The sequence below is a fragment of the Brachycentrus maculatus genome, unplaced genomic scaffold (genome assembly GCF_059751285.1).
Source record: "Brachycentrus maculatus isolate JH-2025_06_01 unplaced genomic scaffold, ASM5975128v1 h1tg000243l, whole genome shotgun sequence".
NCBI classification, from domain to species: Eukaryota; Metazoa; Arthropoda; class Insecta; order Trichoptera; family Brachycentridae; genus Brachycentrus; species Brachycentrus maculatus.
The window spans coordinates 374,498-402,303 of NW_028280994.1; the positions used below are offsets into that span (position 1 = coordinate 374,498).

The 27,806-nt window shown below is 40.5% G+C and overlaps 2 protein-coding genes across 3 annotated transcripts; one reads left to right on the forward strand and one right to left on the reverse strand.

The window, feature by feature from the left end:
- Positions 1–32: 32 nt before the first annotated feature.
- Positions 33–17,737, reverse strand: LOC148306371 (UDP-glycosyltransferase UGT5-like). Of its 2 annotated transcripts, none has more exons than XM_088265184.1 (9): positions 17,478–17,598; positions 14,892–15,046; positions 9,959–10,037; positions 8,018–8,204; positions 6,870–7,064; positions 5,849–6,053; positions 3,673–3,892; positions 1,270–1,489; positions 33–794 (listed from the first exon to the last, which is right to left on the reverse strand). In XM_088265184.1, the coding sequence occupies exons 2-9, from the start codon at positions 15,039–15,041 to the stop codon at positions 521–523; spliced, it is 1,530 nt and encodes a 509-aa protein (XP_088121310.1). In that variant the 5' UTR covers positions 15,042–15,046; positions 17,478–17,598; the 3' UTR covers positions 33–520. The 2 variants fall into 2 exon arrangements, with proteins under 2 accessions (XP_088121310.1, XP_088121309.1); XM_088265183.1 differs by lacking the exon at positions 17,478–17,598 and adding an exon at positions 17,705–17,737 and having other exon boundaries at positions 80–794.
- LOC148306372 (UDP-glucosyltransferase 2-like) lies at positions 17,604–27,657 on the forward strand. The gene is made up of 9 exons (XM_088265181.1): positions 17,604–17,735; positions 19,666–19,832; positions 21,563–21,641; positions 21,880–22,069; positions 22,306–22,500; positions 23,688–23,892; positions 24,919–25,138; positions 25,868–26,087; positions 27,275–27,657. The coding sequence occupies exons 2-9, from the start codon at positions 19,674–19,676 to the stop codon at positions 27,582–27,584; spliced, it is 1,578 nt and encodes a 525-aa protein (XP_088121307.1). The 5' UTR covers positions 17,604–17,735; positions 19,666–19,673; the 3' UTR covers positions 27,585–27,657.
- Positions 27,658–27,806: the final 149 nt, after the last annotated feature.

Below are 27,806 nucleotides of genomic sequence, written 5' to 3' on the forward strand. Positions count from 1 at the left end.
TAAATGAACAGTAAAAAAATAAAAGGCAGATATTTCATAAATATTTAATAATAATTTCACAATGTGAAGCCTTGAAAATATTTCATAAAATAAAACAATAATGCAATCGAAAACGTTGAAAATGTCAACTAACAACTATCAAGTAGCCTGCTGTCCGCCACGAGCAATGCTTAGGACAGCATGCGTTGCTGGTTCAATAGATGGCGCTCCCATTCAAATAGAACAATCAATGGTTTTTTTAAAACTTATTAGAGTCTGTATTTATTATTTTTTTAATTACGGCAAGAGTAAAGACCAACGCTTAAGACAGCGTGCGTTACCGGGTCAACAGATGGCGCTGCCATTCAAACTGAACAATCAGTGTGTTTTAATCAATCTTATTGGAGCCTGCATTGGTTTTATTTTTTAAATAACTCAAGAGTAAGGACTAATACTTAGACTAATTACTAAACTAGAACTAATACTTAGAACAACGTGCTTTGCTGTTTCAATAGATGGCGCTGCCATTCGGACCGAACAATCAGTGTGCTTTGACTTTTTTAGAGCCTTGATTGATTTTATTTTTCAAATATCGGCAGGAGTAAGTGATCACAAGTATCAGAAATGCCGGAACGAGTGTCAGGACCAACGCCACATCAAGAAGCATCGTCGAGGCGATGTTGAGTCGAGGGGGCCGCAAGTGTAGGGCTCCGCTGGTGCGGACGACATGCTCGCAGTAGTACGTCACGGCCCCCTTGGCGGACAGGGGGCGCTCCACAAACAGCCGCTGGAGCCCCATCGCTGTCCGCTTGTAGCTAGAATACAGGAAAAGGTTTGCTGTATATGTATACATGAAAGTGCCTATATGGAATGGAGTGTTCATATAAAATATTGTGTGTTCATATGGAATAGAGAGTATCAATATGGAATGGAGTACATCCATATGGAATATTGAAAGCTGTGCCACCGTATTTTATTTTAAAAATTTACATTCAATAGCTTTCAATATCCCTGTCACTGCCAATCTAAATAAATGCAACAGAACGGAGAGTGTTAATATGTAATAGAGAGTGTTAATATGGAATGGAGAGTGTCAATATGTAATAGAGAGTGTCAATATGGAATGGAGAGTGTTAATATGTAATAGAAAGTGTCGATATGGAATGGAGAGTCTTAATATGTAATACAGAGTGTCAGTATGGAATGAAGAGTGCCAACATGGAATGTAGAGTACCAACATGGAGTGGAGTGTGTCAACATGGAATGTAGAAGTCACAAGGACGAGGCTACCTCTCGTTCCCCAGGACTCGGACCACGGCCGCAGCCAGCGACTGGGCCGACAGCTCCCGGAAGGGTATCATCACGCCCTGCCCGCGCGCCTCCACGGTCGCGGCGTTCTGCGGCTGGTCTCCGTACACGGGGACCACCACTAGAGGCACCCCGGCGCTCGTGGCCTCGGTCAGGCTCAGCATCCCCCCATGCGTAATGAAGAGCAGTACATTCGGATGGGCTACAGCAAAAATCAAAATAATTTTTTTTAAATAGAAATAATTAAAATGTAACTTTGTTTTAAAATCACTATAAACATTTTATTATAACTTAATTATAATGTCTACCGGATTCCAAGCTAACCGGTAGACATTATAATTAAGTTATAATAAAATATTTATAGTGATTTTAAAACAAAGTCTTAATTATTTTACTAATTGTGGTAGAGTGGGTTCCAACCGAGAAACTCTGACTCAAGAGTTCGCGACACTAACCACGGGACCACAACCCGACACAAATTTTAATTTTATTTTTACTGATTTCTCAACAAACATGAAGAATATAATATAATATAAATCTGGGGATTTACAGGACTTACGGCCCGTCACTTAGTTGTGTTTATCGGCTCCACATGTACATTATTATGTCCTCGGGTATTATAATGATGAATTTCCCTATTATTCTTTTTTTCTTTGCTATATTCTTCTTCATCTATGCTGAGATGTCAAAAAATAATATAAAATAATCTTCTTCACTTCTTCAAACCCTTATCTGCACCCCAATGGTGCATAGGGCACTGCAACATTTAAATGCAGTGTTATCTTGATCGTTTACACATGAAGGAACGGTGATCAACCCTCCGCTTCAGGTACCAGTCCAGGGTAATATTGAATAAATATTAGAGTTAAAAAATCACTGATATTCATTTGATCCCCCCACTAGGGGTCGAACCTGAGACCTCCAGAACGGTAGCCGAGCGAGCTGACCATTACAGTACGGAGGCGGACAATTGAAAATGAACAACCAAAATCTGATGCGAGCATCGAATGTTAGGGATTTGGGCGTTAGATTTGTTAGCACCCTGACATTTCACCATCACATAGAGGCAGTCAGTGATAATGCATTGAAAATGCTAGGATTTGTTCTGCGTACTGCCAGGGTTTTCCCAAATACCCGCGTGCTGAGAACTCTTTATAACTCCTTGGTGCGAAGTAGACTCGAGAGTGGCTCCATGATCTGGGGGCCACACGAGCTTAAGTACTCTCTTATGGTAGAGAAAGTCCAAAAGAAGTTTTTGAGGTATCTCTACATGAGAGAGTACGGCTATTATCCTCGGCTCTACCCGACCCAGTTCCTCCAGGGTATGCTTGGCTACAACAGTCTACAGACTAGAAGGAATGTGTATTTGATGAGGCATTTCTATCCATTGTTGCGCGGTATGATGGATAATCCTGAAACTATCCGGAGCATCGGTCTGTATGTTCCCAATAGTTAGCTAAGACAGCGTCGGCATAGATTGTTTCCCATTCCTATACACAGGACCAACCTGCCGATGGTTATGCCTGTAGGAAGAGCTACCGCTATGTTGAACCATATCTCATTGGATATTGATCTGTTCCATGTGTCCGAAGGAGTCTTCAGAAGCGGGATTCTTCTACACATTTAACAAGAGTCTTCTTGCTTACTTTTTAATTTGTTTTTTGAATGTATATGCCTTAAATGTTAGTTTGTAATGTATATATTAATTATTGAATAAATTGAATTGAATTAAAATTGAAATTAAAATCATTTAAAATGGAAATGTAACATTTTAGTGATGACCTCCACACAGGTTGGGTTTACAACATTTTGAGTGTGTCCAAATACTTGTTCACAAAATCTGGATTATCTCCAATTACAGGAGTTATTTTCATATTATTTTTTTTGTCAAAAAATAATATGATAATAACTCCTGTAATTGGAGATAATCCAGATTTTGTGAACAAGTATTTGGACACACTCTATGTTGTAAATAAATTATCTGGTCAAATTATAAGCTTTATAATAAAAATGAAAATGGTATTTTCTGGCGTTTCTCATGTGTGTGATTATAATCCAGGATTCGGACCTCACATACTAATATAAGAGTTTCTGCTTAATAAAATGCTTCTTTACATCTCACCAATAGATGTCTCTAGTGAAGTTCTAGTGATTCAAGAACAAGGTTTCTAAATTGGTTCATATATATATATATGGAACTTCCAAGAATTTAAGTAGTGTGGTTGTCAATAATGGGTAGAATTGGTGAATGTTACACGTGTGTAAAGTGATCACTTAAACCAGCCTATGACGGTCGTCAGCCCCGTAAATGCCCAGACTTCCATATTCTTCTTCATCTTTGATGAGATGTCAAAAAATAACATGTTGGGTTTGTTGATTGGTCACCTAGTATGCTCGACTGTGGAAGCCATTTCCTGGTTATCACGTTTTCCGGTTTTGAGGGAAGGTCTTCTTCTAGCTTCCACAGCACCGTCTGCTCCAGGGTCGCGAAGAAGTCCAGTAGTCCCTGTTTCAGCTCTTCCGGAAGCCTGGAGATGTTTAGATTCCCACCCATGCTGAAGAATATGACTCCGTGTGGATTCGAATCCAGAATCCTTTGAAGATCCTAAAAGAAAATAATAATAAATAATAATAATAAAAACCCTTATCCGCACCCCAATGGTGCATAGGGCACTGCATCATATAAACGCAGTGTTATCTCGATCGTTAACACACGAAGGAAAGGTGATCAGCCCTCCGCTTCAGGTACCAGTCCAGGGTAATATTGAATAAATATTACAGTGAAAAAAATCACTTATATTTATTTTACCCCCCTTGGGAATTGAGCCCGGGACCTCCAGAACGGTAGCCGAGCGTGCTGACCATTACACTACGGAGGCAGACAGAAAAAGAATAAGAAATAAAATATTTAAAAAAAGACTGGAGGAAATGGAGGAAGGGGAAGAGGCCTATATCTAGCAGTGGAAGACAGAGGGCTCGTGAAGAAGACGAAGAAGAAAGGTTTTATTTTATTGAATATACATAGTTATATGTATATTTTATACGTCCGCCTCCGTAGTATTTGGGTAGTATGTTTTCTAGGGATGGAAAGATTGATAAAGACATAGAAAGGAGAGTGAATGCTGGGAACAGAGTGAATGGTGCACTAAAATCAGTTTTAGCAAATAAAAATCTATCAGCGGAAGCTAAACTGGCAGTACACAATGGAGTTCTGGTTCCAACCCTTATGTTTCCATACAAGCGAAGCATGGAGTTGGCAAAAGAAGGATGAAAACAGACTGAATGCAGTCGAAATGCGATCCCTCAGACGAATGTGTGGCAAAACGATGTTTGATAGATGTTCGAATGATGGAATAAGGAAAGAATGTAAGGCTGAGATAAGCATTATCGATAAAATTAAGAAAGGTGTGTTAAGATGGTTTGGACATGTGGAGCGTATGAGTGAAGAAAGAACGGTTAAACAAATTTATGAGGCGAATGTAGTTGGAAAAAGAAGCAGAGGACGACCGAGGAAAACTTGGCACAATCAGGTATGTCAAATACTTGAAAGCGGCCGGGTCAGGAGTCGTAATAATCGTCGGGTATGTATGAGGAGATGCATGAATGTAGAAGAGGCAAAGAATGTTTGCAAGGACAGAGTGGTGTGGCGTTCAATTCTCTCTGCCTACCCCTGCGGGGAAGCGGCGTGATGGTTAGTTAGTTAGTTAGTTAGCCTCCGTAGTGTAATGGTCAGCTCACTCGGCTACCGTACTGTATGTCCCGGCTCCCATTTCCAGAGGGGTGGGGTCAAATATGTAAAAAATATAAGTATAAAGCTTGCCTCATTCCGCCATAGATGTCTTTAATAAAATTCAAGTGATTCAAGCACTATGTTTCGAAAACGAACCATATATATGGAAATTCCAAGAATTTGAGTAGTGTGGTTGTCAATCATGGGTAGAATTGGTGAATGTTACACATGTGTAAAGTGATCACTTGAGTAGCCTATGACGGTCGTTAGCCCTGTAAATGCCCAGACTCCCATATTCTTCTTCATCTATGTATGTTGAGATGTCAATATATGTATATTTTTGTATTATTTTGTCCACCTCCGTAGTGTAATGGTCAGCGCGCTCGGCTACCGTTCTGGAGATACTGGGTTCGATTCCCAGGGGGGTCAAATAAATATTAGTGTTTTTTTTCACTCTAATATTTATTCAATATTACCCTGGACTGGTACCTGAAGCGGAGGGCTGATCGTCTTTCCTTCATGTGCAAACGATCAAGATAACACTGCGTTTATATAACGCAGTGCCCTATGCACCATTGGGGTGCGGATAAGGGTTTTTATTATATTATTTTATTATTAAATATTTATTCAATATTACCCTGGACTGGTACCTGAAGCGGAGGGCTGATCACCTTTCCTTCATGTGTTAACGATCAAGATAACACATGAAGGAAAGGTGATGCGTTTATATGATGCAGTGCCCTATGCACCATTGGCGTGCGGATAAGGGTTAAAAAAAATAATTACAAAAAAAAATTACCTTAAAATTCAAGTGAAGAATACAGTACCGACCTGAGGTAGCGGTGTCGGATTATGCAAATGATGACCAGCCACTTCTATGACGTTTGGAAGCAGCGGAAGTCCGGGGCCTATGGAAGAGTGGCTGTTGAGGAAGGCCAAGGCAACTTGATCCAGTAATTGGGAAAACGGAATCAGCCTGGACTCTTCAGGAAAGTAGCTGTTATAGACCCATCTCTGTAAAGGCTTCTCTAACAATCTGGAATTATACATGATAAAAATAGTGTAGGACATATCACTCACTCCTTTCAAGAACGTCATAAATCAAAAAACTTGATTTTTCAGGAGAACGTTTTTAAAGTTTAAAAATATAATACAATGTGTTAAAAATAAATATTAAGCCACTTATTGAACTTTTTACTGTGCAACAGACCTTTTTAGGTAAAACCTGAGGGTTTTTTCTCCATTTGAAAAATATTAAGTATATTTAAAAAAATAATAAAACAATACCTTTTCTTCAAAATGCAAAAACAACACTTTCTGCCCTGTAGCGGGTAAATATTAAGTTAAAAATATGCCGCTTTTGCTGGGATATAGTACATTTTCTGGGCATTCCAAAAACATGCACAACTGAAAATTGACGATTTTTTATTTATGACGTTCTTGAAAGGAGTGAGCGATATGTAACATACACCAAGCTAGGACAAAATGCCGAACCCTCTTCTAGTGGAACGGAAGGGCTGCTGAGGACAGTCAGCAGTCCGCCTTCTCCTGAGGAGTGCAACGTGGTATCATACATGATAAAAATAGTGAAGGACATATCGCTCACTCCTTTCAACAACGTCATAAATCAAATATCGTCAATTATTAGTTGTGCACGTTTTCGAAATGCCCAGAAAATGTACTATATCCCAGCAAAAGCGGCATATTTTTAACTTAATATTTACCCGCTACAGGGCAGAAAGTGTTGTTGTTGCATTTTGAAGAAAAGGTATTGTTTAATTGTTTTTTTTACTATACAGACTTACATATTCTTCTTCATCTATGTTAAGATATAATTTTTTTATATACTCACTGATATAACAGCTCGTCAAAAAAGAACATGGCAGTGTTGATGGACCTTTGGAGAAGGCCCATTTGTAGTGCGTAGGGCAGGAACGCGTGAGGTATTGCAGCCGGGGAAACCAAATTGGACATCGTTCTGGCGATGCAGTGTGGCAGCCCCACAGATGAGCTGATGATCACGGGACAACCAAATCTGACGCCCAACCTGAAACCAAAACATCCGTTAGAAGTGAAGCTTCATAGTCCTGGTTCCAACCCTGATATATGGAAATGAAAAATGGAGTTAGCAAAAGCAAGATAAAAGAAGACTGAATGCCATCTCTCAGTGTGGCAAGACCATGTATGGTAGATGTTCCAATGGTGATATAAGGAAAGGGTGCAAGGCTGAGATGAGCACTATCCAGCAAACTAAGGAAGGCGGCTTGGGATGGTTTGGGAAGGATGAGAGTAGACTGGATGCAGTCGGGATGCCATCTCTCAGTGCGGCAAGACCATGTATGGTAGATGTTCCAATGGTGATATAAGGAAAGGGTGCAAGGCTGAGGATGAGCACTATCCAGCAAAGTAAGGAAGGCGGCTTGGGATGGTTTGGGAAGGATGAGAGTAGACTGGATGCAGTCGGGATGCCATCTCTCAGTGCGGCAAGACCATGTATGGTAGATGTTCCAATGGTGATATAAGGAAAGGGTGCAAGGCTGAGATGAGCACTATCCAGCAAACTAAGGAAGGCGGCTTGGGATGGTTTGGGAAGGATGAGAGTAGACTGGATGCAGTCGGGATGATGCAGTCGGGATGCCATCTCTCAGTGCGGCAAGACCATGTATAGTAGATGTTCCAATGGTGATATAAGGAAAGGGTGCAAGGCTGAGATGCGTTGCGTTAACATGAAACTACATGTTAACATGGAAATTGAATTTATTATTTACCTTGCTTATTATGCACAAGGTTTATAGATCATTTAGTGGATTTTTGTTTCTTCCAGCTAATTAAATATGTTTTTATTTGAATCTGTGTTGGGACAGGAGGGATAATCTAGTGTGGGCCAATCAGGAACTTGTCAGCATTTGGCCATTGCTGGGAGGAAACCACGTAGAACTCCTCAGGAGAATGCAGACTGTTGACTGTCATCAGCAGACATCTGTAGTAAGCCTTACTCACCCAATCATGGCGTCGTTCATAAAGTGCTCCGTAACAACTAGATCAAAGTGCTCAGACTTGTTCCCCAGGAGATCTTGCACCTCGGCGTTGTTCAGCAGGAGCTTGGAGTTGTTCATGGCAGCAAATGTTGACAGCAACAGCATAAGGAACACGGGGACATTCACCAAGTCGAAACTGTCAAATCCCACTGAAAATCAATACATAAAATGTGGAGGTCCTCACCAAAAGTTACATTACCAATATTGCACAAAATTCTTTAAATGCAAATCTGTTCTATAATTAAAATGTAACTTTATTTTAAAATCACTACAAAACTAAGTAACCATAACGCATATATATATATATATATATATATATATATATATATATATATATATATATATATATATATATATATATATATATATATATATATATATATATATATATATATATATATATATATATATATATATATATATATATATATATATATATATATATATATATATATATATATATATATATATATATATATATATATATATATATATATATATATATATATATATATATATATATATATATATATATATATATATATATATGTATTATGCAGCCCAGAGTGCCTCAGCTATTGGTGTTATTTTTGACACCTCATCAATTCGTTGCGTGCCCTGTGCACCACTTATAGCGCTTATAGAGACTATATAAAAGTACTAACTAACTATCTAAAAATCACGCCGCTTCGCCGTAGGGGTAGGCAGAGAGAATCGAACGCGACACCACTCTGTCTTTGCAAACATTCTTTGCCTCTTCTACATTCATGCATCTCCTCACACATACCCGACGATTATTACGACTCCTGACCCGGCCGCTTTCAAGTATTTGACATACCTGATTGTGCCAAGTTTTCCTCGGTCGTCCTCTGCTTCTTTTTCCAACTACATTCGCCTCATAAATTTGTTTTACCATTCTTTCCTCGCTCATACGTTCCACATGTCCAAACCATCTCAACACACCTTTCTTAATTTTATCGATAGTGCTTATCTCAGCCTTACATTCTTTCCTTAAAATCACTATAAATATTATATTATATAAATAATAAATAAAACCCTTATCCGCACCCCAATGGTGCATAGGGCACTGCGTCATATAAACGCAGTGTTATCTTGATCGTTTACACATGAAGGAAAGGTGATCAGCCCTCCGCTTCAGGTACCAGTCCAGGGTAATATTGAATAAATATTACAGTGAAAAAATCACTCATATTTATTTTTACCCCCCCTGGGAATCGAACCCGGGTCATCCAGAACGATAGCCGAGCGTGCTGACCATTACACTACGGAGGCGGACAGATTATATTTTAACTTAATTATAATGTCTACCGGTTTCCAAGCTAACCGCTTCTTTATCAAGACTGATTAATACTAAAACACTATCTACTCAACAAAATTCAAATTATTTTGATGGTTAGGGAAAGGAGCTTGGGTAGATCTCAAGTGGGTTTATTTTTTTGTTGATTGGTAGTCACAGTATATCGCCTACTCCTTTCAAGAAGGTCATAAATCAAAAAACTTGATTTTTCAGGAGACCGTTTTTAAAGTTTAAAAATATAATACAATGTTTCAAAAATAAATATCTAGCCGCTTATTGAACTTTTCACTACGCAACAGATCTTTTTAGGTAAAACCTGAAGATTTTTTCTAAATTTGAAAAATATTTAGTATATTTCAAAAAATAATTGAACAATACCTTTTCTTTAAAATGCAAAAACAACACTTTCTGCCCTGTAGCGGGTAAATAATATGTTAAAAATATGCATTTTTTTCTGGGATATAGTAAATTTTCTGGGCATTCCGAAAATATGCTCAACTGAAAATTGACGATTTTTGATTTATGACGTTCTTGAAAGGAGTGAGCGATATATAAAAACACTTCTCCATCAAGTACAGTAATTACCTCTTATTGAAGATATTTCTGGAACAATGATCTGTTTATAAGTGGTATTTTTGGTGTGGTATCCACTGATATATGTTACCTACAAAATAATAAAAAACATTTTACTTTTATAAACTTAAAATTGAAATTTTGTTTCAACCACTTTATCAGTACTGCAAGCACCTCGTGACGCGTCGCGGAGGTCATTAATGGAGTGGGTGGGTATTTACCTCGTGACCCCCTTCGTGCAATATATCCGCTATAGACTTCATGAGCACGTGGTGGCTTCTCGTGTATGCCGGACATACTGCGAGCACCTCGTGACGCGTCGCGGAGGTCATTAATGGAGTGGGTGGGTATTTACCTCGTGACCCCCTTCGTGCAATATATCCGCTATAGACTTCATGAGCACGTGGTGGCTTCTCGTGTATGCCGGACATACCGCGAGCACCTCGCGGAGGTCATTAATGGAGTGGGTGGGTATTTACCTCGTGACCCCCTTCGTGCAATATATCCGCTATAGACTTCATGAGCACGTGGTGGCTTCTCGTGTATGCCGGACATACCGCGAGCACCTTGTGACGCGTCGCGGAGGTCATTAATGGAGTGGGTGGGTATTTACCTCGTGACCCCCTTCGTGCAATATATCCGCTATAGACTTCATGAGCACGTGGTGGCTTCTCGTGTATGCCGGACATACTGCGAGCACCTCGTGACGCGTCGCGGAGGTCATTAATGGAGTGGGTGGGTATTTACCTCGTGACCCCCTTCGTGCAATATATCCGCTATAGACTTCATGAGCACGTGGTGGCTTCTCGTGTATGCCGGACATACTGCGAGCACCTCGTGACGCGTCGCGGAGGTCATTAATGGAGTGGGTGGGTATTTACCTCGTGACCCCCTTCGTGCAATATATCCGCTATAGACTTCATGAGCACGTGGTGGCTTCTCGTGTATGCCGGACATACCGCGAGCACCTCGCGGAGGTCATTAATGGAGTGGGTGGGTATTTACCTCGTGACCCCCTTCGTGCAATATATCCGCTATAGACTTCATGAGCACGTGGTGGCTTCTCGTGTATGCCGGACATACTGCGAGCACCTCGTGACGCGTCGCGGAGGTCATTAATGGAGTGGGTGGGTATTTACCTCGTGACCCCCTTCGTGCAATATATCCGCTATAGACTTCATGAGCACGTGGTGGCTTCTCGTGTATGCCGGACATACTGCGAGCACCTCGTGACGCGTCGCGGAGGTCATTAATGGAGTGGGTGGGTATTTACCTCGTGACCCCCTTCGTGCAATATATCCGCTATAGACTTCATGAGCACGTGGTGGCTTCTCGTGTATGCCGGACATACCGCGAGCACCTCGCGGAGGTCATTAATGGAGTGGGTGGGTATTTACCTCGTGACCCCCTTCGTGCAATATATCCGCTATAGACTTCATGAGCACGTGGTGGCTTCTCGTGTATGCCGGACATACTGCGAGCACCTCGTGACGCGTCGCGGAGGTCATTAATGGAGTGGGTGGGTATTTACCTCGTGACCCCCTTCGTGCAATATATCCGCTATAGACTTCATGAGCACGTGGTGGCTTCTCGTGTATGCCGGACATACCGCGAGCACCTCGCGGAGGTCATTAATGGAGTGGGTGGGTATTTACCTCGTGACCCCCTTCGTGCAATATATCCGCTATAGACTTCATGAGCACGTGGTGGCTTCTCGTGTATGCCGGACATACTGCGAGCACCTCGTGACGCGTCGCGGAGGTCATTAATGGAGTGGGTGGGTATTTACCTCGTGACCCCCTTCGTGCAATATATCCGCTATAGACTTCATGAGCACGTGGTGGCTTCTCGTGTATGCCGGACATACTGCGAGCACCTCGTGACGCGTCGCGGAGGTCATTAATGGAGTGGGTGGGTATTTACCTCGTGACCCCCTTCGTGCAATATATCCGCTATAGACTTCATGAGCACGTGGTGGCTTCTCGTGTATGCCGGACATTCTGCGAGCACCTCGTGACGCGTCGCGGAGGTCATTAATGGAGTGGGTGGGTATTTACCTCGTGACCCCCTTCGTGCAATATATCCGCTATAGACTTCATGAGCACGTGGTGGCTTCTCGTGTATGCCGGACATACTGCGAGCACCTTGTGACGCGTCGCGGAGGTCATTAATGGAGTGGGTGGGTATTTACCTCGTGACCCCCTTCGTGCAATATATCCGCTATAGACTTCATGAGCACGTGGTGGCTTCTCGTGTATGCCGGACATACCGCGAGCACCTTGTGACGCGTCGCGGAGGTCATTAATGGAGTGGGTGGGTATTTACCTCGTGACCCCCTTCGTGCAACATATCCGCTATAGACTTCATGAGCACGTGGTGGCTTCTCGTGTATGCCGGACATACCGCGAGCACCTTGTGACGCGTCGCGGAGGTCATTAATGGAGTGGGTGGGTATTTACCTCGTGACCCCCTTCGTGCAATATATCCGCTATAGACTTCATGAGCACGTGGTGGCTTCTCGTGTATGCCGGACATACTGCGAGCACCTCGTGACGCGTCGCGGAGGTCATTAATGGAGTGGGTGGGTATTTACCTCGTGACCCCCTTCGTGCAATATATCCGCTATAGACTTCATGAGCACGTGGTGGCTTCTCGTGTATGCCGGACATACCGCGAGCACCTCGCGGAGGTCATTAATGGAGTGGGTGGGTATTTACCTCGTGACCCCCTTCGTGCAATATATCCGCTATAGACTTCATGAGCACGTGGTGGCTTCTCGTGTATGCCGGACATACTGCGAGCACCTCGTGACGCGTCGCGGAGGTCATTAATGGAGTGGGTGGGTATTTACCTCGTGACCCCCTTCGTGCAATATATCCGCTATAGACTTCATGAGCACGTGGTGGCTTCTCGTGTATGCCGGACATACTGCGAGCACCTCGTGACGCGTCGCGGAGGTCATTAATGGAGTGGGTGGGTATTTACCTCGTGACCCCCTTCGTGCAATATATCCGCTATAGACTTCATGAGCACGTGGTGGCTTCTCGTGTACGCCGGACATACCGCGAGCACCTCGCGGAGGTCATTAATGGAGTGGGTGGGTATTTACCTCGTGACCCCCTTCGTGCAATATATCCGCTATAGACTTCATGAGCACGTGGTGGCTTCTCGTGTATGCCGGACATACCGCGAGCACCTCGCGGAGGTCATTAATGGAGTGGGTGGGTATTTACCTCGTGACCCCCTTCGTGCAATATATCCGCTATAGACTTCATGAGCACGTGGTGGCTTCTCGTGTATGCCGGACATACTGCGAGCACCTCGTGACGCGTCGCGGAGGTCATTAATGGAGTGGGTGGGTATTTACCTCGTGACCCCCTTCGTGCAATATATCCGCTATAGACTTCATGAGCACGTGGTGGCTTCTCGTGTATGCCGGACATACTGCGAGCACCTCGTGACGCGTCGCGGAGGTCATTAATGGAGTGGGTGGGTATTTACCTCGTGACCCCCTTCGTGCAATATATCCGCTATAGACTTCATGAGCACGTGGTGGCTTCTCGTGTATGCCGGACATACTGCGAGCACCTCGTGACGCGTCGCGGAGGTCATTAATGGAGTGGGTGGGTATTTACCTCGTGACCCCCTTCGTGCAATATATCCGCTATAGACTTCATGAGCACGTGGTGGCTTCTCGTGTATGCCGGACATACCGCGAGCACCTCGCGGAGGTCATTAATGGAGTGGGTGGGTATTTACCTCGTGACCCCCTTCGTGCAATATATCCGCTATAGACTTCATGAGCACGTGGTGGCTTCTCGTGTATGCCGGACATACTGCGAGCACCTCGTGACGCGTCGCGGAGGTCATTAATGGAGTGGGTGGGTATTTACCTCGTGACCCCCTTCGTGCAATATATCCGCTATAGACTTCATGAGCACGTGGTGGCTTCTCGTGTATGCCGGACATACCGCGAGCACCTCGCGGAGGTCATTAATGGAGTGGGTGGGTATTTACCTCGTGACCCCCTTCGTGCAATATATCCGCTATAGACTTCATGAGCACGTGGTGGCTTCTCGTGTATGCCGGACATACTGCGAGCACCTCGTGACGCGTCGCGGAGGTCATTAATGGAGTGGGTGGGTATTTACCTCGTGACCCCCTTCGTGCAATATATCCGCTATAGACTTCATGAGCACGTGGTGGCTTCTCGTGTATGCCGGACATACTGCGAGCACCTCGTGACGCGTCGCGGAGGTCATTAATGGAGTGGGTGGGTATTTACCTCGTGACCCCCTTCGTGCAATATATCCGCTATAGACTTCATGAGCACGTGGTGGCTTCTCGTGTATGCCGGACATACTGCGAGCACCTCGTGACGCGTCGCGGAGGTCATTAATGGAGTGGGTGGGTATTTACCTCGTGACCCCCTTCGTGCAATATATCCGCTATAGACTTCATGAGCACGTGGTGGCTTCTCGTGTATGCCGGACATACCGCGAGCACCTCGCGGAGGTCATTAATGGAGTGGGTGGGTATTTACCTCGTGACCCCCTTCGTGCAATATATCCGCTATAGACTTCATGAGCACGTGGTGGCTTCTCGTGTATGCCGGACATACTGCGAGCACCTCGTGACGCGTCGCGGAGGTCATTAATGGAGTGGGTGGGTATTTACCTCGTGACCCCCTTCGTGCAATATATCCGCTATAGACTTCATGAGCACGTGGTGGCTTCTCGTGTATGCCGGACATACTGCGAGCACCTCGTGACGCGTCGCGGAGGTCATTAATGGAGTGGGTGGGTATTTACCTCGTGACCCCCTTCGTGCAATATATCCGCTATAGACTTCATGAGCACGTGGTGGCTTCTCGTGTATGCCGGACATACTGCGAGCACCTCGTGACGCGTCGCGGAGGTCATTAATGGAGTGGGTGGGTATTTACCTCGTGACCCCCTTCGTGCAATATATCCGCTATAGACTTCATGAGCACGTGGTGGCTTCTCGTGTATGACGGACATACTACAAGTATCTTGTGACATGTCATAGAGGTAACACAAGCCAAAAGTAGTGAGCACAATACAATTTTCTTCATGTTAACTGAAAAAAAAAGCAAAACGTTTAATTATTTCCGTATATTTTTATATAATATGAGGCGAATGTTAGTGAGAAAAGAAGCAGAGGAAGACCGAGAAAAACATGGCACGATCAGGTATGCCAAATACTTAATACCAAATACAAAAGTGGCCAGGTTAGGAGTCGTAACAATCGGCGGGTATGTATGAAGAGATGCATGAACGTGGAAGAGGCGAAGAATGTTTGCAAGGACAGAGTGGTGTGGCGCTCTATTCTCTCTGCCTACCCCTGCGGGGAAGCGGCGTGATTTATAGTTAGTTAGTTAGTACTTTTATATAGTCTCTATAAGCGCTATAAGTGGTGCACAGGCACGTAACGAATTGATGAGGTGTCAAAAATAACACCAATAGCTGAGGCACTCTGGGCTGCATAATATATATATATATATATGTATATATATATATATATATATATATATATATATATATATATATATATATATATATATATATATATATATATATATATATATATATATATATATATATATATATATATATATATATATATATATATATATATATATATATATATATATATATATATATATATATATATATATATATATATATATATATATATATATATATATATATATGCTGACTCATTGACTATTCAGATTGAAAATTATATAAAAATAACTATGCAATCACTTTTTATAATTCCCTTTATCTTAAATAAGTGCAATGTATCAAATCGTATAGTACAATATCATTTCGTCGCTGATTCTGCAACACCTCCCATGTGACAATTTCGACTAAAATAATGTAAGGGAAAACTTGACATGTCAAGTATTACTAATACTTGGGCGCGGTTAGGTCAGAGGTTGGAATAATCCACGGGTATGTATGAGGAGATGCATGAACGTGGAAGAGGCGAAGATCGCTTCCTAAGACAGACCGGTGTGGCGTTCTAGTCTCTCTCTGCCTACTCCTGCTGGGAAAGGGTGTGATGGTTATAGTGTTGGCTTATATATATTGATAAATTAAAATCGTATTCGTTACGCATCTGATAAAATGCAACATTAGAAAAAAGCCTGCAAAGCTCTCCCTCATAAAGCTACTTTCCACTTTTTACGCTTTTACTTTAGACTTTTTACGCTTTTACTGTAACATTTTTTACGCTTTTACTTTAACACTTTTTACGCATTTACTTTAACACTTTTTAAGCTATGTTAAAATGTTAAAGTAAATACTTTAACATTTTTTACGCTTTTACTTTAACACTTTTTACGCATTTACTTAACACTTTTTACGCTTTTACTTCAGACTTTTTACGCTTTTAACATCTTACATTACAGTTTAAACTTTTTAAAAGGAATAACTCGCAAAGCCTCTATTAGAGGCTCGTCTGCAGGTAGGATAGTAAGGACAGGGAAGGCGAATGTGAAAAATACATCACAAACACCCAGACCAATTGAAAATAAATCTTTCTTTAATTTATTTTGCTATTGGCGGGAATCAAACCCGCGACGCCTGTTTCGCAGTCGAGCGTCTACCCAAATACGCCAGGGCACTTTTTTACTTAACACTTTTTCTTTTCACTTTTATTTTAAACTTTTTAGGCTTTTAACTCCTTAATTTAACTTTTAACTTTTTTACTCCTTAATTTAACGCTTTTTGCGCTTTTACTTTACACTTATCACGCTTTTACTTTACACTTTTACCACTTTACTTTTCACTTTTTACGCCTTTACTTTACAGCTTTGACACCTTTACTTTACGTTTTTACGTAATACTTTTTACGCCTTATTTTAAACTTTTAACGCCTTAACTTTTCACTTTTAACGCCTTTACTTTACACTTTTATATTACACTTTTAGCGCTTAACACTTTACGGCTTTACTTTACACTTTTTAGGCTTTTACCTAACAGTTTTTACACCAAAGGTGTAAAAAAAGGTGTAAAAACGCAAAGCAAAGGCTTTGCGTTTTTACGTAAGACTTTTTACGCCTTTACTTTAAACTTTTAACGCCTTAACTTTTCACTTTTAACGCCTTTATTTACACTTTTTACACTTTTATATTACACTTTTTGCGCTTAACACTTTACGGCTTTACTTTATACTTTTTACGCTTTTACTTTACACTTTTAACGCCTTTACTTATCACATTTAACGCCTTTACATTACACTTTTTACTTTTTTGCTTAATACTTTACGGCTTTACTTTATACTTTTTACGCTTTTACTCTACAGTTTTTATACCTTTACTTTACGTAAGACTTTTAACGCATTTACTTTACACTTTTTACACTTTTACTTAACGTTTTTACGTAAGCCTTTTTACGCATTTACTTTACACTTTTTACGCTTTTACTTTAAGCTTATATTTTACAAATTTTACGATTTTTTATTACAAATTTCACGCTTGATAGTTAGTTGGTTATATTAATACCTTCTTAGTACGTTCTTAGGACGCATAGGAGATGTCGGGCTATCAGCGTCGACGCGATAAGTAATCGTGATAAAATGGACTTGTAAATTACGGTTTAAACGATAAGCTAATTACACATAATTGTGTTGTCAACTCGCGTTCAATGTCACATTTGCTCTGTCATCAAATAAATATAAAAAAAACACAGGTCAAAACTACGCTGGAGAGTCGAAAAAACCACGATTTACCTGTCTGCGTCAACCCTGAGCCGAAACGCGCGTAAGTATGACGCAAAATTTGACTTTTTACTGTGTAATTTGTAACTGGTGATGGGTATATCACGAGCAGCTTTGTAAAACGCCCGTCAGATGGTGTAGTGTGCCATATCTTGACAGTAATGGACTTTCAAATAATTTTTATTTTTATTTTTTATATTTATTAGTTGCCTTAGAAAATTCTCCTTGCCTATGTAATATATCTTGTTATAACGCCTCATCACATTCGCAAAAACTATTAAAAGTGAAAACTTTTAAAAATTATGGCAGCTCGGCTGTCCAAATTTAAAACACAGTAAGGGACATTTTTTTTGTAGTAGGTTTTTTTGCATTTTTGGACTAAGTAGAGTCTACTTAGTCCAAAATGCAAAAAAAAACCTACTACAAAAAAATGTCCCTTACTGTGTTTTAAATTTGGACAGCCGAGCTGTGTTGACGTTGCTTTCTGACGTCTATATATGTGCAGAGGAAGAGTTTCTGCTCACCAATAGATGTCTCTAGTGAAATTACAGTCAATTCAATCACTATGTTTCGAAATTGAACCATATACATATATCGCTCACTCCTTTCAAGAACGTCATAAATAAAAAAATCGTCAATTTTCAGTTGTGCATGTTTTCGGAATGTCCAAAAAATGCACTACATATATCCCAGCAAAATCGGCATATTTTTAACTTAATATTTACCCGCTACAGGGCAGAAAGTATTGTTTTTGCATTTTGAAGAAAAGGTATTGTTTAATTATTTTTTTAAATTTACGATATATTTTTCAAATGGAGAAAAAACCTTCAGGTTTTACCTAAAAAGATCTGTTGCACAGTAAAAAGTTCAATAAGTGGCTTGATATTTATTTTTAATACATTGTATTATATTTTAAAACTTTATAAACGTTCTCCTGAATAATCAAGTTTTTTGATTTATGACGTTCTTGAAAGGAGTGAGCGATATATAGAACTTCCAATAATTTAACTAGCGTGGTTGTCAATAATGGGTAGAATTGGTGAATGTTACACGTGTGTAAAGTGATTATTAAATATTATCGTATGAGTGAGGAAAGAACGGTTAAACAAATTTATGAGGCGAATGCAGCTGGAAAAAGAAGAAGAGGAAGACCGAGGAAAACCTGGCACAATAAGGTATGTCAAATACTTGAAAGCGGCCGGGTCAGGAGTCGTAATAATCGTCGGGTATGCATGAGGAGATGCATGAATGTAGAAGAGGCGAAGAATGTTTGCAAAGACTGAGTGGCGTGGCGTTCTATTCTTTCTGCCTATCCCTGCGGGGAAGCGGCGTGATGGTTAGTTAGTTAGTTAGTAAAGTGATTACTTAAACATAAGCTTATGACAGTCTTAAGCCCCGTAAATGCCTAGACATCCATATTCTTCTTCATCCACGTTGAACTAAAACTAACTAACTAACTAACCATCACGCCGCTTCCCCGCAGGGGTAGGCAGAGAGAATAGAGCGCCACACCACTCTGTCTTTGCAAACATTCTTCGTCTCTTCCACGTTCATGCATCTCCTCATACATACCCCGCCGGTTGTTACGACTCCTAACCTGACCACTTTCAAGTATTTGACATACCTGATCGTGCCATGTTTTTCTCGGTCTTCCTCTGCTCCTTTTTCCACTTATATTCGCCTCATAAATTTGTTTTACCGTTCTTTCCTCGCTCGTTCGTTCCACATGTCCAAACCATCTCAACGCACCTTTCTTAATTTTATCGATAATGCTTATCTCAGCTTTGCATTCCTTCCTTATTTCACTTTTCGCACATCTATCATACGTCGTTTTGTCGCACATTCTTCTGAGAGATCCATTTTGAGGTGCCCAAAAATAATTTAAAAAAATAACTCCTTTAGTGATCATCCAGATTTGTGAACAAGTATTTGAACACACTCAAAATGTTGTAAATTTTATATTTTCATTTCAGCATACAGAATGGGTGGGACATGGAGAGTTCTTGGCTTGGCCTTGCTGGCCTTTTGCTGCGCAGAGATTGACGGATACAAGATACTGGTAGCGACGCCCATACCAGCCAACAGCCACTACAACCTGGGCAAGGCCGTAGCCGACACCCTCCACAGCAAGGGACACGAAGTAAGTTGGCTGCAGCGGACTAAAAATTTGGTGGAAAGTGGACTTTTAGCCGCTGTTGGGCCACTGAACCTCAAAGACATGTTTCGAGTCCTTGGATATGTTATATACCCTGAGTCTTAAGGAAATTTTTACACACTTTCTTCGGGAGTTTCAGAGAATTTAATATATATTTATACTACATTCTTTCCTGTAGAGTCCCATGGAAGTTCTCATATTATATTACACACTGATCTCGAGAATCTAAGAGGATTTATAACTACATTCTTCTCCTTAGAGTCCCAGGGAAATTCTCATGTTGTTAATGTTAACTGTGAGAGTCTCCGAGAATTTCTCATGTATGTAATTTTTTGTCCGCCTCCGTAGTGTAATGGTCAGCACGCTCGGCTACCGTTCTGGAGGTCCCGGGTTCGATTCCCAAGGGGGGTAAAAATAAATATAAGTGATTTTTTCACTGTAATATTTATTCGATATTACCCTGGACTGGTACCTGAAGCGGAGGGCTGATCACCTTTCCTTCATAAGTAAAACGATCATGATAACACTGCGTTTATAAGACACAGTGCCCTATGCACCATTGGGGTGCGGATAAGGGTTTTATTATGTAATTAGGTATTTCTCATTAGAGTCCCAGAAAATTCTCATGTTGTAACATGTTTACAACATTTTGAGTGTGTCCAAATACTTGTTCCCAAAATCTGGATTATCTCCAATTACAGGAGTTATTTTCATATTATTTTTTGACATCTCATCAAAGATGAAGAAGAATATGGAAGTCTGGGCATTTACGGGGCTTACGACCGTCATAGGCTGGTAAGTGATCACTTTACACACTTAGGATTCGGATCTCATATACTAATATAAGAGTTTCTGCTCAATAAAAAGCTTCTTTACATCTCACCAATAGATGTCTCTAGTGAAGTTCTAGTGATTCATGAACAAGGTTTCTAAATTGATTAATATATATAGAACTTCCAAGAATTTGAGTAGTGTGTTTGTCAATAATGGGTAGAATTGGTGAATGGTGTAAAGTGATCACTTAAACCAGCCTATGACGGTCGTAAGCCCCGTAAATGCCCAGACTTCCATATTCTTCTTCATCTTTGATGAGATGTCAAAAAATAATATTTGTAACATGTTAACTGTGAGGGTCTCCATGAATTTCTCATGTCATTAAGCATTTCTCATTAGAGTCCCAGAAAATTCTCATGTTGTAACATGTTAACTGTTAGAGTCTCAAAGAATTTTTCATGTAATTACATACTTCCATTAGAGTCCTATGGAAATTCTCTTGTTATCACATGACCTCGCGGGTCTCGGATAATTTTTCATGTATTTACATACTTCTCCTTAGAGTCCCTGGGAAATTCTCATGTTACAATATGTTAACTCTTAAACCCTGAGAGTCTCGGGGAAATTCTCATATTATTACATACCAACACTATGAATCTTAGAATTCTCGTATTATTACATACTAGCTCTGAGAGCCTCACAAAAATTCCCTAGTGCTAAAATGTTAACCCTAAGCGTCTCAGGAAAATTCTCATGTTATTACACATGAACACTGAGAATCTAAGGAGAATTCTCGTGTTATTACATACTAGCCCTGAGAGTCTCACAAAACTCTCTAGTATTAACGTATTAACCCCGAGAGTCTCAGGGAAATTCTCATGTTATTACACACGAGCAATGAGAGTCCCAGGTAGAATTTTCAAGTTATTAATTTATTCCAGGTAACTTTCATGGCATGTTACGCTTCAAAGAAGCCGCTTTATAAGGAAATTGTTCTACCAGAAGTATTGAAAATAAAAGGTAAAAAAAATATATTATTTTCAATTACTAACGTTTAAGTAACTCTGAAAGCTCTAGCTAGCTACGGCTTATGTAACACCGCTTATCATGACCCTACTGAGGTTCGTTTTATAGCCTTCATGTACTCGTGAGTGAGTTTACTCTTTATGTTGAAAGTTCCTATAATTTCGTGTAATTCATGAATGATTCTAGGCAAACTAGACACACTCAAAATGTGGCACTTTTATTCGAATTTCAGACCAAATGGGTGACGGTGTCATGTCTCTAGACAAAGAGCCCAGCCTTTCCCTTATGCTTAATATCGGCACCTGGATATCGAACATAACGGAGGCCACCTTCTCAAACCCTGGCTTCAGGAACATCCTCAAATCTGACGAGAAGTTCGACCTGGTCATCATTAACTACTTCTTCAACGACGAACTCATTGGGTAAGCTGTGTGACTCTGTGTAATAAAATGAGATATGTAATAGAATGAGAATTTCCCTCAGACTCTCAAGGTTAACCCTTTCTTTAAAAAAATCTAGGTAGACAGGTACATTCCAATTGAAAAAAATGTTTTGTCCTCTGCTCCATATACTGTTGTAATAGATACGAGTGACAAAAATGTAAGCTTGGAATTTAAATAAATAATACTTATGACGAAAATCTTTCTTTTCCTTTCAGGCTTGGAGTCCGCTTCGACTGTCCAGTCATCATAGTGTCCCCACTGTCGCTGATGGGTCCTCTTGCGGTCATGACGGGCAATCCGCTATCCCCAGAGCTTGTCCCCAACCTGTTCACGCCTTTCACGAGCAGGATGACGTTCTTCGAGAGGACCATCAACACCCTCGCGACCATACTGCAGGAAGCTCTGATGCGGTAAGCCATAACGACCAAGATCTATTTACAACATTTAGAAAAGGTGCTGATGCGGTAAGCCATAATGACCAAGAACTGTTCAAAACCTTTTGAAAAGGTGCTGATGCGCAAAGCCATAATGACCAAGAACTGTTCAAAACCTTTTGAAGAGGCGCTGATGCGGTAAGCCATAATGACCAAGAACTGTTCAAAACATTTTGAAGAGGCGCTGATGCGGTAAGCCACAATGACCAAGAACTGTTCAAAACCTTTTGAAGAGGCGCTGATGCGGTAAGCCATAATGACCAAGAACGGTTCAAAACCTTCTGAAGAGGCGCTGATGCGGTAAGCCATAATGACCAAGAACTGTTCAAAACCTTTTGAAGAGGTGCTGATGCGGTAAGCCATAACGACCAAGACCCATTTACATCATTTTGAAGAGGCGCTGATTCGGTAAGCCATAATAACCAAGATCTATGTCTATTTTTGAAATTGATGAAGAAGAATATGAAAAATAACTCCTTTAATTGGAGATAATCCAGATTTGTGAATAAGTATTTGGACACACTCAAAATGTTGTAAATAAATTATCTGGTCAAATTATAGGCTAAAATACTTAAAAAGAATATGATATTTTCTGGCGTTTCTCGTGTATGTGATTTTAATCCAGGATTATATTCACATACTTAAGAAACGCTATAAAATACCATTTTAATTTTTAATTTGAGCTTATAATTTAACCAGTTAATTTATTTACAACATTTTGAGTGTGTCCACCTCCAAATCTAGATTATATCTCGATAATCTCCAAATATGGATTATCTCTAAACTGGATTAACTCCTAATCTGGATAATATCCATATATGGATTATCCCCAAATCTGGATAATCTCCAAATATGGATTATCCTTAAATCCGGATAATCTCCAAATATGGATTATCTCCAAATCTGAATTATCTTCAAATATGGATAATCCCCAAATATGGATAATCTCAAAATATGGATTATCTCCAAATCGGGATAATCTCCAAATATGGATTATCTCCGAACTGAATTCACTCTTAATATGGATAATCTCCAAATATGGATTAACCCCGAATCTGTATAATCTCCAAATATGGATTATCCCCAAATCTGGATAATCTCCAAATCTGTATGATCCCCAAGTATTTAGGCACGCTCAAAACGTTGTATGTTCCTCTTCGCAGGTTCTACATGGACGGCAGGCAGGCCGGACGCTATGAGAAGTACCTCCCCGAGGAGGCGGCCAGGGTTCCCTTCCACGAGCTGCGCAACAAGGTGGCTCTCGTCTTCAGCAACACCCATCCCTCGCTCAACGGGCCGCGACCGTTCTTGCCGAACGCCATCGAAATCGGCGGATATCACGTCGGACAAGCCGAGCCCCTTCCAGCGGTGAGAAACCAAACCCAAGCCTTCTTCTTCTTCTTCTTCTTTTAGGACAATGTCCTGTCATTCTCCGGTCCTAACCTGGGAGGTGGAAGACCAGGTATCCCTCCATCGTTTAGGTGGTCTTCCTGGGGGTCTGATCCTGCCTATGCTGCTGTCCGCTGCTATCCTCACCACTCCATCCCAACTCGCTCTTCCCACATGATCTCTCCGCCCAAGTCACTCCAGTAAAATATTTTTAAAGAATTGCATTTATTATTTTATTATATTTTTATTATTATTTATTATAATGGATCTTTGTCAGACGGGACGAATATCTAATTTAACATACTCAACCTGTACAAGATTGTATTAGTCTTAGTATTATTATTACTGTCCGCCTCCGTAGTGTAATGTAATGGTCAGCACGCTCGGCTACCGTTCTGGAGGTCCCGGGTTCGATTCCCAGAGGGGGCAAATAAATACAAGTGACTTTTTCACTCTAATATTTACTTAATACTACCCTGGACTGGTACCTGAAGCGGAGGGCTGATCATCTTTCCTTCAAGTGTTAATGATCAAGATAACACCGCGTTTATATGACGCAGTGCCCTATGCACCATTGGGGTGCGGATAAGGGTTTTATTATTATTATTTATTTAATACTACCCTGGACTGGTACCTGAAGCGGAGGGCTGATCATCTTTCCTTCATGTGTTAATGATCAAGATAACACTGCTTTGTATGATGCAGTGCCCTATGCACCATCGGGTGCGGATGAGGGTTGAAGTGTTTATAACAGCCGATATAATCAATATTATCATTCGTCATTTTCTTTTGGAAAATTCGCCTTCGAAATAACGTTATTTTCGTAAGTTGGCAATGAATGACGTCACAGAAACGACGGGGTTATTTTAATATTGGTAACATTGCTATATTATTGGCGGCTCTATTTGTTGACGTCTATGGTCAGCTTTCAGAACCTTTTGGTCATCACTATGAGGGTGTGTGTTCACTCTAGAGAGATTTCAAGCCATCACCGTGTGTTCACAGGACCTGCAGCAGCTGATGGACAAGTCGAAGCACGGCGTGATTTTCTTCAGCATGGGCAGCAACGTGAAGAGTTCCACCATGTCGGAGAAGATGAGGTCGGCCATCCTCAGCACCTTCGGGAAGTTGAAGGAGACGGTGGTCTGGAAGTTCGAAGCGGACTTGCCCGACAGACCGAAGAACGTCCACATCAGCAAATGGCTTCCGCAGAGCGCCATTTTGGGTAGGCGTGTGTTTTGATGCACGGTTGTAAAAGTTACATTTCCAATATTTTATTTATTTTTATTTACAACATTTTGAGTGTTTCCAAATACTTGTTCACAAAATCTGGATTATCTCCAATAACTTTTTTGACAAATGTTGTAAATAAATTATCTGGTCAAATTATAAGCTTAAATAATAAAAATGAAAATGGTATTTTCTGGCGTTTCTCATGTGTGTGATTATAATCCAGGATTCGGACCTCACATACTAATATAAGAGTTTCTGCTTAGTAAAAAGCTTCTTTACATCTCACCAATAGATGTCTCTAGTGAAGTTCTAGTGATTCAAGAACAAGGTTTCTTAATTGGTTAATATATATATAGAACTTCCAAGAATTTGAGTAGTGTGGTTATCAATAATGGGTGGAATTGGTGAATGTTACACGTGTGTAAAGTGATCACTTAAACCAGCCTATGACGGTCGTCAGCCCCGTAAATGCCCAGACTTCCATATTCTTCTTCATCTTTGATGAGATGTCAAAAAATAATATGAAAACAACTCCTGTAATTGGAGATAATCCAGATTTTGTGAACAAGTATTTGGAAACATTAAAAATGTTGTATCTATATAAACCTTGTACATAATTCATTCATTCAAACCTTTATCCGCACCCCATGGTGCATAGGGCACTGCATCCTATAAACGCGGTGTTATCTTGGTCTGATGGTATGTTTATATGTAATTTCAGCGCACAACAAGACGAAGTTCTTCATAACTCACGGAGGGCTACTAAGCAGGACCGAGGCGGTCTCTCTGGGGGTGCCGCTCCTGGCTATACCGGTGGCAGGTGATCAGAAACATAATGCCAGGCTGACTGAAGAGATGGGCCACGGCATACAGCTACAGCTGTGGAACCTTACGGAGGAATCCTTCGCCTGGGCCGTTGAAGAAATGCTGAATAACCCTCAGTGAGTACACACAAATCACCAAATTATAAATCAAACTGCTATAGAAGTAATAGAACGCCACACCAGTCTGTCAGAAATTCATAGATACTGCAGAAAGATAAAATCAAGACGTACGAATCACGAATTCGTGGGAGCCTGGCTGTAACAGGCGTCAATAGTAAGGTAGGGGAAAGGCAGTTGGAGGTGGTATGGGCACATAGGGCGCAGAGAACCTGATCGTATTGTGAACCAGGCAATCGCCATAGAAAGGCATCTAGAGGAAGATCAAGGAATTCATGGATATGTATATATCGATATATATATATATATATATATATATATATATATATATATATATATATATATATATATATATATATATATCGATATATACATATCCATATCATATATATATATATATATATATATATATATATATATATATATATATATATATATATATATATATATATATATATATATATGTATATATATATATAAATATATATATATATATATAAATATATATATATATATATATATATATATATATATATATATATATATATATATATATATATATATATATATATATATATATATATGTATATATAGCAGCACCCAAATGGTGCATAGGGCACTGTCGTATAAACGCAGTGTTATCTTGATCGTTTACACATGAAGGAAAGGTGATCAGCCTTCCGCTTCAGGTACCAGTCCAGTGTAATATTGAATAAATATCACAGTGAAAAAACCCCTGTTTTCACCCTGGACTGGTACTTGACGCGGAGGGCTGATCAAGATAACACTGCGTTTATATGATACGTTTTTTGGTCAGCGTGTTTGGTAGCTACCGTGCTGGAGGTCCCAGGTTTGATTCTCAGTGGGGGTGAGAATGAACATTAGTGATTTTACATTCTAATAATTATTTAATATTACTCTGGACTGGTCCCTAAAGCGCAGGAGTGATCACCTTGCCTTCATATAATCAACGATCAAGATAACATTGCGTCAATACGATGCAGTGCCCTATGCACCATTGGGGTACGGATTAGGGTTTGAAGAAGAAGATGAAGTGGTATATATATATATATATATATATATATATATATATATATATATATATATATATATATATATATATATATATATATATATATATATATATATATATATATATATGTATATATTTATTTTTTTTTTGACAGATATAAAGCGACTGCTTTGAAGCTGGCCAAGCTGTTCGCAGATCGTCCGACCCCGCCCAGAGACACGTTGGCGTTCTATGCCGAACACGCCATCAGGACGAGGGGAGCATCACACCTGTCCCCTCCCAAGCTGAGCATCATCCAGACGCTCCTTGTGGACGTCCTGTTCATAATGCTCCTGCCGTTCGTATTCGTCATCGCGGCCGCCAGATCGCTCTACAGGAAACTGAAGAGCCTGCTCGGCTCGAAGGAGGAGAAGAAAGTCGAGCAGAAGAGTACGAGAAAAGAAGCGAAATTGAAAAAAAAATGATTGGGTCAAAAAAATCACTGAAAAATGTTTTTAAACAAAAGTTAAAATGATTAAAGAAAACACTTGTTTTTTACCACTTGAGTTTTATTATAGACTACATGTTTCAGAAGTTAAACTTCCATCATTCAGGTCTGTATAATAACTAACTAACTAACTAACTAACCATCTTCCCCGCAGGGGTAGGCAGAGAGAATCGAACGCCACACCACTCTGTCTTTGCAA